At 53.4% G+C, this 10,395-nt stretch overlaps 2 protein-coding genes across 2 annotated transcripts; one reads left to right on the top strand and one right to left on the bottom strand.

Annotated features, from left to right (window-relative positions):
- Nucleotides 1-1,057: 1,057 nt before the first annotated feature.
- Nucleotides 1,058-2,173, top strand: HPDL (4-hydroxyphenylpyruvate dioxygenase-like). The gene has a single exon (XM_012648943.1). The coding sequence runs from the start codon at nt 1,058-1,060 to the stop codon at nt 2,171-2,173; it is 1,116 nt and encodes a 371-aa protein (XP_012504397.1).
- An 801-nt stretch (nt 2,174-2,974) lies between these two features.
- Nucleotides 2,975-9,719, bottom strand: MUTYH (mutY homolog). Its single transcript, XM_012648972.1, has 16 exons — nt 9,706-9,719; nt 6,995-7,131; nt 6,286-6,434; nt 6,163-6,202; nt 5,974-6,047; nt 5,797-5,838; nt 5,645-5,716; nt 5,456-5,569; nt 5,273-5,370; nt 5,047-5,191; nt 4,904-4,967; nt 4,525-4,716; nt 4,301-4,437; nt 4,063-4,215; nt 3,829-3,870; nt 2,975-3,168 (listed from the first exon to the last, which is right to left on the bottom strand). Exons 1-16 carry the CDS (start codon nt 9,711-9,713, stop codon nt 3,037-3,039), a joined length of 1,599 nt encoding a protein of 532 aa, XP_012504426.1. The 5' UTR covers nt 9,714-9,719; the 3' UTR covers nt 2,975-3,036.
- Nucleotides 9,720-10,395: the final 676 nt, after the last annotated feature.

The raw sequence follows: 10,395 nt of genomic DNA, 5'->3' as shown, positions 1-10,395 counted from the left end.
TGTTGAAAAGCCAGGTGTGCTGGCTCCTGCCTGTAGTCCCAGTTACTTGGGGGCCTGAGGCAGGAGATGCCTTGAGCTCAGGAGTTTGAGACCAACCTGGGCAACAAAGCAAGACCGCATCTCCTAAATAATAATAATAAGAAAAAAAAGATGCTCAGAGAAGTAGTATTGAAGAAAGAGATAGGGCTGAGAGATTTGCCAGAATGAAAGGAGAAACATCGAAGAGCCATATAGATGGCCTATTTTCCTATAACATCAATTTTTTTGGATCATTTTGGGGAGGGAGTGGAAAATCTGTAACTTAAAACTTTTATTTTATTTTATTGAGATAGAGTCTTGCTAGAGTACAGTGGTATCATCATAGCTCACTGCAACCTCAAACTCCTGCGCTCAAGCGACGATTTAATATACTTTTTAAAAACACTGAAAAGAACATTAAGATTTAGAGGCAAACTCCAGAACTGTAAAGAAAAAAAATGAAACTGCTAAGAAATTCCGTGCTTGTGGAGGGAGAATTCGGACGCCTCCCCCAACCCGGCTGAGTCCCTGCGCTGGGCGGTTGGGGGAATGAGTGAGAGCCCAGAGCCTGGCACCGAGTGAAGGCAGCTATTGTGGTCTCCTGGTCCGGCGAAGGGAGGCTCAGTGCCCAAGGTTGTGACCCGGCCTGAGGCCCTGAGAAGGAGCCGCCCTGCGTCCCGGCTCTCTACCCTCTGCGACTGGGCCTGGCGAGAGGGTGGAGCGTGTCGAAGGCGGAGTCCGGGGCTCCGCCCCTTTTCTTCAGCTCAGCCTGAGCTCCGGCTCCGCGTGGTTCTCACAACTCGCCCCTCAGCCCCAGTGGTCGTCAGGCAGCTCCAACTGGGGTGGCGCTACAGGGAGAACCGCGAGCCTCAAGGGGTCGACCGGCGACTTCTCCCTGGAAAAGAGCGAGGAACGGGATATGCGGGAAGAACTGGACTCCACCGGCCTCCGATGACCAGCCTGGGACTGAGAGCACCGGGGTCTCGACCCGCAAGTGAGCGTCCCAGGAGGACAGGTCGAGGTCGCCATCCCACGCGCCATGGCCGCGCCTGCCCGCCGTCTGTGCCACATCGCCTTCCACGTGCCCACCGGGCAGCCCCTTGCCCGGGACCTGCAGCGTCTCTTCGGCTTCCAGCCCCTGGCGGCGCGGGAGGCGGACGGCTGGCGGCAGCTGGCCCTGCGCAGCGGCGACGCTGTTTTTTTGGTAAACGAGGGCGCGGGACCCGGGGAGCCGCTGTACTGTCTGGATCCGCGGCACGCGGTGCCGAGCGCCACGAACCTGTGCTTCGACGTGGCGGACGCCGGTGCCGCCGCCCGGGCGCTGACTGCGCGGGGCTGCCGCGTTCCGGTGCCCCCTGTTAGCGTGCAGGACGCGCAGGGCGCCGCCACCTATGCCGTGGTCAGCTCGCCCGCCGGCAATCTCAGCCTGACCTTGCTGGAGCGCGCCGACTACCGCGGGACCTTCCTCCCCGGCTTTGAGCCCGTACCCTCCGCGCCGGGCCCCAGCTGGGTCAGCCACGTGGACCATCTGACCTTGGCCTGCACCCCCGGCAGCTCCCCCACACTTTCGCGCTGGTTCCACGACTGCCTGGGCTTTTGCCACTTGCCGCTGAGCCCAGGTGAGGATCCGGAGCTGGGCCTCGAGGTGGCAGCAGAGTCTGGGCGCGGTGGGCTTCGGCTTACCGCCCTGCAGACCCCACCAGGCAGCATTATTCCCACCCTCGTGCTGGCTGAGTCCCTGCCGGGAGCCGCCGAAGAACAGGACCAGGTGGAGCAGTTCCTGGCTCGGCACAGGGGGCCGGGCCTGCAGCACGTGGGACTATATACGCCCAACATCATGGAGGCCACCGAGGGGCTGGCAGGGGCCGGGGGCCAGCTCCTGACTCCCCCTGAGGCATACTACCAGCAGCCAGGCAAAGAGAGACAGATCCTAGCGGCGGGGCAGGAACCTAGCCTTCTGGCCCGACAAGGAATCCTGCTAGATGGTGATAAAGGCAAGTTTCTGCTTCAGGTCTTCACCAAGTCCCTTTTTGCTGAGGACACCTTCTTCCTGGAGCTGATTCAAAGGCAGGGGGCCACAGGCTTTGGCCAGGGCAACATCAGGGCCCTGTGGCAGTCCGTGCAGGAGCAAGCTGCCAGGAGCCAGGAAGCTTGAGGATTGCCACAGCCACCAGTCCTGAAGCTCTGGGCCAGTACAGGGCCTGCTGAAGCTGAGAACACCTGCAGGGGGCGGAGCTAGTGGAAGGCTTTCCCCGGGGCTAGGTGTGACCTCCTTCCCTTCAGTAACTGCCAGAAGTTGAGTCTCTCAATGGACTCCAAAGGGGAAATTTTTTTAAAACTATAGACTACTTCTTACAAACAACTTGTATCTAATACATATGCACAATATGAAGAATAAAAGAATTTCACAATTAGGAGATGGAATGTAACCAATACTTTTGAGGCCTCCTTGGATCCCATTTCCTTCCCACTCACCCCCTCCCCAAATTCTGAGATTATGAACCCTTTTTCTGTATTGTTTCACTACATATGTATCTCTAAAAAAATGATCTCATATTCGAAGCAGGAATTTAAGAAAGCACAAATCCTCCCCAGGGCTTCCCCTCCCCCCTAGGAAGTAACCACTGCAGGTGGAGAGGGGCTGAGTCAGGACTGAGCTTCCAACCACCTGCTCTAGGGTGATGCCACTGCTCCAGTCAGAGCTGACCTGAAACCTAGACAGGGAGTCTTGGCTGTCAGCCACTAGCAGGTGCTCCCTGGAGCTGCCCTTACCCTCTTTCCTGGGGCTGGGGGAAGAGAGATCACTCTGGGCAGAACACTCCCCCTTCATCTGCCCAGTACTGGCTGGGAGCTCAGCTGGTGGAAGTCAGGACCAAGCAGGACTTCACCACTTTCTGGGTCCCTCAGAGGTGAGAAGTGAGGGAGCTAGGGAGAGGGTAGAAAGCTCTCCAAAATGACTACAAAAATAAGCACTTTATTAACAGCAGGATTCTCAGGTGGTGGGGTCTTCCAGAGGCGTCACTTGGCTACACTGTTAGGGATGGGTGCATCAGTGGAGACGAGGGGCTGAAAGAAGCTATCCAGGACTTGCTGGCCCCGGCTCGTCTTTTTCCGGCTGGATGGAGTGGACACCTGGGACCTTTTGGAACCCTGTGCAGAACAGAGGAGGGGGCACAGGGAATCCTCTCCTTCCCCCACTTCCCACACTCTGCTTATCTAGCTCAGGTTCTATCCTGGAATGTTGTTGAGATTTCAATCTGCCACCAGCATCTGCCCCTTCAATCAACTCTCCAAAAGGCCGCCCCAGGGAATCTTCCTAAAATGTAAATCTGACTCCCTTGGTCTGGTGTGGTCTGGTGTTTGAGCCTGACTTGAGCACTGCAGACTGTATTGTGCCCCACCTTTGTTTATACTGCTCTTAGGCCTGGAAAGAACATCCTTCCTGCTGATTCCTCTCCTAAACCTGGAGAAAACAAATCATTTCTGGGACCCAGATTACCAGCTGCTCCCTCCAAACAGCCCTTCCCGATCCTTGCCTCCCAGATAAAACTGATGGCTCCGTACCTCATATCCCACAAAACCTAGTCCACACGTTTCATACACCTGTCTCACTGGACTGTTGCTCATCAATTTGTTCCTGTCCCCCTTACCCTGCATCCCACACTGCAAGGTCCCCGGGTCAAGAACTATTCCTCTGCTCCTAGTGAAGCCTGAAGTGGAGAATGTTCACCCAAAGGTGCATCAGTTAACTGATTGAAAACTGTGGATTCAGGCCTGGGGAGAGATGGTTGGGTAAGGACGGAGACTTACCTTGCAGGTCCCTGGCTGTTGGCCCTCATACACACGAAACACCTAGCCAAGAAGAGGGGGAGAGGACAGGGCTGGCACCTTCTCTGAAAGAGCCAAACCCCTGTGTTCTGCCCTCAACTTCATGCCCCAGCGCTTCTGTTTAAAATACGCTTTTTTTGTCCTGTTTACACAGTAATAGGCTCATGTAGAACATGTAGGAAACACAAAAAAGCACAAAGACAACAAAGGTGGTGCCTTTTTCATGGCAGTGGAGACAGCTGCGGTGTGAAATTCCTCCCGCGTCAGCCAGCGCGCGCCAGGTGGTGTGGTAGTCACTGGGGTCTGCCCCTCCAGGGTCAGACCGTATACTTGGTATGTCAGCTTGATGTGAGAGAAGATGTGGACCACCTGGAGGGAGGGGCCAAGAGGCTTAAATAGCCTGTGGACACGGCCTCAGAAGCCATCATTTCTGGCCCCTCCACTGCTCACTCACCTCCCCAAGGCGCCGGAGGTGGGCAGCCGGGAGGGGCCCGGCCCAACTCTGCAGTTCCTGCAGCAGGGCCTTGTACTGATGCTTCTCCGAGGGCTCCAGGGTCACAGATGGGAACTCCCACAGTCCTGCCAGCAGACCTGAGAGGGAGGGCAACGAGGCAGTGCTGAGGGGCTGCTTACTCCTTCAGTCCTCCCTTGCTGCACGTGCCTCTGCCCTCCAGGTACCTGACTTGGGCCTCTGTACCAGCAGAATTCGGGCACCCCCAAGGGCCCTGGGCTGCTCCAGAACACAAGTAGCAGAGCATTCCTCCCTGGGGGGCCTGCGGCTGGCCTTTCGGGGAAAGTTGGCCACTCCCAGGGTCCGGTCCCAAGGCTCTGTGGTAGGCAGGCACAGCTGGCACTGTCCAGTGGTGGGAGCTGGGAACAGAGATCCCCGAGCTCCATTCAGGCCAAGAGGGCTTAGGTGCCAAGCCCAGAGAGCAGGCCTTAACCCAGCTCTGCAGAACCTTACTCAGGTTATAGGAAGAACTGGAATGAGGTTTCCGCAGGCAGCTCCCTGATAGGGCCAGGAAGGGCTAGGGCAGGGGCTAAGGCTGGCACTCACCACACTCCTCTACGTCAGGACTGCCCAGCAGGCTCCGTGAGGCTGAGAGCTGCTCCCACTCCACCTGAGAGGCATAAGGTGGGTGTCATGGAGCAAGGGTCACTCCTGAGGACCCCTCACTGCTCCTTCCCGGGTAGGCTCACTCTCTGGTGTGCCCGGCACAGGCTCTGCACAGGACACTGGCTGCAATGTGGGCTCTGCGGGGTACACACTGTGGCCCCCAGCTCCATGGCTGCTTGGTTGAAGTCTCCTGGCCGGGCTGGGTCCACTAACTGCTGGGCTAACCTCCTATAAGAAGGGATCATCACTGTGAGCCAAAGCCCCTTGGGAGACACCCCTTCTAACCTCCCCTGTCATATAATATCCTACCAGAGCTGCTGGGAGATAACGGTGTTGCTGGGATCAGCACCGATGGCTCGAACGCGGCACAGCACCCGTACTACATTCCCATCCACCACACCGGTTGCCTGGCACAGAGGAGCCTGGGAGTCAGTCTGGGCTGAGAGGAAGGACGCTGAGCATGCACAAAGTGGAGGTGGGCTATGGACTCACCTGGCCAAAGGCAATGGAAGCAATGGCCCCAGCTGTGTACCGTCCCACGCCAGGTAGGAGCTGCTGCAGAGTCTCTGCTGTACATGGCATGTGACCCCCTAGCTCCTCTACCACCTGGTTAGGGTGGGAAGACTCAAGTTAATGAGACACCAAGGTCCCTGGACTCCTACCCTCCTGCCACCCCCTTACCTTCCGAGCTCCCTCCTGTAGTCGCCGGCCTCGAGAATAGTAGCCCAGGCCAGCCCAGAGCTGGTTCACCTCCTGTGGATGATGTCGGGTCAAAGAGATCATGGGTCAGTCTCTCGGTTGTCCCCATTCCCCCACCTTAGTGTGGTTCTCACCTCCAGGGAAGCACTGGCCAGGTCCTGCAGTGTAGGCCACTTCTACAGCCCCAAGGCAGGCAAAAAGAGATGATGTCAAAGGTGAGAGTGGTGGAAGAAGCCTCTACACTCACCCCAAAGTACAGGTTCTCATCTGGGGTCTGACCCATGACCCTCCCCTTCCTCCCTCGGAGTCACCTGCATCCATCGGGTATAGTAGTTGATCACCGTAGCAACCTGGGTCTGCTGCAGCATGACCTCTGAGACCCACACTGGGGGAGAGGGGTTGGCATGAGGGCATTGCTGATCTGCCTTGCTCCTATCCCACAGCCCCCAGACCTGAGGGCTTCAAAACAAAGTGGCCCTGCTCTCAGGAGAGGTACTGACCAGCATATGCCCGTCTGTCCAGGTCCACCTCATTCTCCGCCTGTTAATGCAACCCCAGATGGGGAGTTAGTGTGGAGGGGGCTGGGTGCCAGCCTCCCCCACCACTGTCCCTCGCCTGCCTACCCATCTTCTCCAGGGTAGGTCCCGCTTCTCTCGGTCGTACCAACTCAGCAGTTTCCCCCGGAAGGCTGTGACTTCATCTGTGGCTCTGAATAGATGGTATGGGGAGATGGAGGCCTGCAATACCACCTCTTCAGGCTGCCTGGCCAGACCTGCTGAGACCTCAGGACACTCAAGAATTGTCCCTGCACAGCCTGCACACCAGGGGCCCAGCACACAGCAGCCTGTGGCAGTGTGTTCCCGCTTAGGGCTTCCCCCACCCCAAACCTTTGCTTAAACTCTGGAGCTGGCGTCAGACCAGAATTGTGTGTAGCCATGGCCAAATTTCTGGCCTCAATTTTCTCAGGGTGGTACTGTTGGCTCTCTTGTCTCTGGGTCATAATGAAAACCTATTAGTTTCAGCCAGGTATAAGGTATACCTGCGTAGGGCCTTCCTGTTTCCAAAACACTTTTAGGCTCATAAACTCATTTGATCCCACAAAAATCACATGAGGGAAGAAATGCAGAGACTACTGCTCCATTTTACTGGTAAGAAAACAGTGATGTAGAGCAATTATCCCAAAGTCACACAGCAACATAGTCAGAATTAGACCCTTAATTTGTCTCTTAGCATCTTCATATATAACATGCTCCCTTCCCAGCCTAAATCTGCCCACTTTCGTGGCCAATGAAACCAGCCCCCTGGGCCTCGGGCCAGGACTGAGCTCCTCACCATCAGGGCCAGAAGGCTTGGCCTGGCTGCTGCTGAGGGCACGTTTCTCCCTTCCCTCCTGGCTGGCTGCCTGCTTCCTGTGACCACTTCCCACGGCTGCTCGTGGCTTCCTCATGGCCTGGAACAGAGAGACCCAGCTAAAATAGTCACAATGAGGCTGAATCTTGAGGCCCTGCAGAGGTGGTAGCCACCTCCCTCCCTACACCATTCATATGGTGTCTAGCTTTTCTCAAGCACTCTCTAGGTGCTCATGGGTTTCCTCTTGCTGTGACACTGAGGTACGACCAGTATAGCTGAGCAAGTGGCCTCCGGGGGACCCCAGCATAAGTATAGCCCTGGAGACATGCAAAGAACAAGAAGCCAGGGCTGGACCAGAGCCTCCTGTTTGGGAGCACTTGTGTGTCCAGGATGCGTATTGTGATCGTGCTCGTGTATAGGGGCTGTTTAGATGTATGTGGGAGCATGGGGTGGGGGATAGGTGTCTCTGATTCGAGATATTATGACGGTTACACTGAAACAGCCTCTAGTCCAAAACCTTCATTTTATAGAGAGGAAAAAATCAAGGATCAGAGAGGGGAAAAGATCTGCCTGAGAACAGATGGCCAATCAGTGGACGAATAGAGATGAGCTATTTTTATTCCTAATCTTTTCCTGATCTAGTAAATCATAGCTGGCCGACCATTAGTAATGAGAAAATGCAACCGGTTGATCTTTACTGCTCCCTGACTGTTCCTCTGGCTATGTTTTCTCTAGTAGCTAGTAGCACTTAGTGAAGGCTCACTCTGTACCAGACCCCACGAAGTGCTTTACTGGAGCTCTCACCGAGGCACACACTAGAATTACCTCCACTTTAGTTATGAGGAAACTGAAGCTTGTAGAGATTAAGCAACCTGTTCTTTCAAATCCAGTGCCTGCACTCTTACACTCTGCTATACTGCAGTCTCTACTAAGCCTCTGTTTCAAACTTGGAACCTTTGACTTCACCACCTCTTTATCATCAAAAGAGCTTGCTTCCTCCTTGAGAGAAAAAAAATGATACAAAGCACAATCAGCAAAGGAAAAAAACCTGAATGTACAAACCTACCTCCATTTGCACTGTCCTAACCTCTTCCTCCTCAAAGTCTTGCTCCTTCAATCCCTTCCAACCAACACCATCCCTTCCATAGCCAAACTCACTTACTTCCATATTTCATTCTATAATCCGCTCTCCAAAGAGCACAGCAACCTTCCAAACATGATCATGTCACTTCCTTCCTTAAAACCTTCAATGGCTTCCCATTAAATCCCTGAACAAATATTTATGGAGTGCCTACTATGTGACAACCAGTTTCAGGTAATTAGAACACTTTCGTAAATAAAACATTAAAGATTCCTGCCCTCATGAAGCTTATATTCTAATGGGGACAGACGATAAATAATGCATATAATAAATTATATATGATGTTAAGTGATAAATATTAGCATAAAAGGGGAAAGCAGAACAAATGAAGGGGACAGAGTGCCAGGGTGCAGGGTCGGTGGTGGAATGTTGCAATTTTATCTTGTTATTTGGAGTTTTTTTTTGAGACAGAGCCTTGCTGTGTTGTCCACGCTAGAGTGCTGTGGTGTCAGCCTACCTCACAGCAACCTCAAATTCCTGGGCTCAAGCGATCCCTGCCTCAGCCTTCCGAGTAGCTGGGACTACAGGCAGGTGCCATCATGCCTGGCTGGTTTTTTTTTTTTTTTTTGAGACAGAGTCTCACTGTGTTGCCCGGGCTAGAGTGCCGTGGCGTCATCCTAGCTCACAGCAACCTCAAACTCCTGGGCTCAAGTGATCCTTCTGCCTCAGCCTCCCGAATAGCTGCATGCCCGGCTAATTTTTTCTATATATTTTTAGTTGTCCAGTTAATTTCTTTCTAATTTTAGTAGAGATGGGGGCTGCTTTCGAACTCCTGAGCTCAAACAATCCGCCCGCCTCGGCCTCCCAGAGTGCTAGGATTACAGGCGTGAGCCACCGCGCCCGGCCATGCCTGGCTGGTTTTTTTCCATTTTTAGTAGAGATGGGGTCTCGCTCTTGCTCAAACTGGTCTTGAACTCCTGAGCTCAAGCAATCCTCCCGCTTCGGCCTCCCAGAGTGCTAGGATTACAGGCGTGAGCTACCACACCCACCTGGAGTGTTGCAATTTTAAAGAAGTGGTCCTGGCAGGCCCCATTAAAGTGCTATGTGACCAATGACTTATGGATACCTATGGGAAATGCATTCTGAGAAGAAATGAGTGCAAAGGTCCTAAGGAGGGTGCTTGGCAGGTTTGTGGTACAATAAAGAAGCCAATGTGGTTACAATGGAATGAGGCGAGGCTAAGTAGTAGGATGATGTGGGAGGTAATCTCTCTTCCACAGAGATGGGGGTAGGGTCACAAAGTACCTTACAGGCCACCGGAGGGCTTTGGCTGTCACACCCTTGCTCTTAGAATAGGAGCCAATTCTCTTACTACAGCTTTGTGTGTCCAAGGTCAGGGCCCCGCCTGCCTCATCCCTTTTCACTATGCTCTAGAGCCGTGGTCTCCTTAATTTAATTGCTTCGGTTGCCTAAATGTTGGACTGTCTGTCCAACATTTGGGGCTTCATGCCATCCATTTTCTCTGCTTGGATACCTCTTCTATGCTTGACCTAACATCTAATCATTTTTCAGGTGTATCCTTAAATGTCCAAATCAGGTCCTCCAGTCTTACCCTCTCATGTACTTCACCACTGCAGCTCTTATTCCAATTGTAACTTCACATGTATTTGTGATTCTTTTGGTCAGTGTCCGCTTCCCCGACTTGACTGTAAAAAACTATGAGTGCAAGGACTGAGTCTCTTCTGTTGACTGTTGTGTCCCCGGAGCCAGTGCCAGGTAAACTATACATAATAAATATTTGTTAAATGAATTAAGGGTAACGGAATGGTAGATAGTCAAAGGAGATTTTCCCTCTTTTAGGATGGGAGAAACACAAGCAGTTCTGCATAATAACAAAAAGGACTCAGTAAAAAGAGAAAAGTTGAAGATGAACGAGAAACAGTGGATAACCAAGGAGAAAGCGTTAGTGGGCCAAGAGGGAATGGGAACCAGAATGCTTGGGAGGGACTGGTCTCCAGTAGGAACAAGGCTCTTGAGTCACGTTCAATCATATGGCAATTATACCACCTAACTGCTTTACAGTTTGTCCCTTCGTCGCCAACCCTACTGCCAGAGTTTTAGTTCAAGGCCACATTATCACTTGCTTGGATTATTTCACAAGTTTCCCTGACTGGAGTTCTACCTTCTCTGGAGCTTTGTCCCGTGCCCTGAGCTCCGCCTTTCACTGAGCTCTCCATCCTCTCTCGGGATTTGCCCACGCCGAGAACATCCTTCTTTCCCCCAACACGCCCCTCTCCTTGCC

The sequence above is a fragment of the Propithecus coquereli genome, unplaced genomic scaffold, assembly GCF_000956105.1.
Source record: "Propithecus coquereli isolate 6110/MARCELLA unplaced genomic scaffold, Pcoq_1.0 Scaffold299, whole genome shotgun sequence".
In the NCBI taxonomy this organism is placed as follows: domain Eukaryota; kingdom Metazoa; phylum Chordata; class Mammalia; order Primates; family Indriidae; genus Propithecus; species Propithecus coquereli.
The sequence above is the reverse complement of the archived record's forward strand: the minus strand, read 5'-3'. Positions and strand labels throughout refer to the sequence as shown.

Excerpts from the sequence above, each read along its gene's own strand:
- MUTYH (XM_012648972.1), bottom strand. Across the intron at positions 5,717-5,796 it reads TGGCCAGTGCTTCCCTGGAG|GAGGTGAACCAGCTCTGGGC; the intron begins GTGAGAACCACA and ends CATCATCCACAG. Across the intron at positions 5,371-5,455 it reads CTTCCATTGCCTTTGGCCAG|GCAACCGGTGTGGTGGATGG; the intron begins GTGAGTCCATAG and ends CCTCTGTGCCAG.
- HPDL (XM_012648943.1), top strand. The coding sequence starts at position 1,058 with ATGGCCGCGCCTGCCCGCCGTCTGTGCCACATCGCCTTCCACGTGCCC.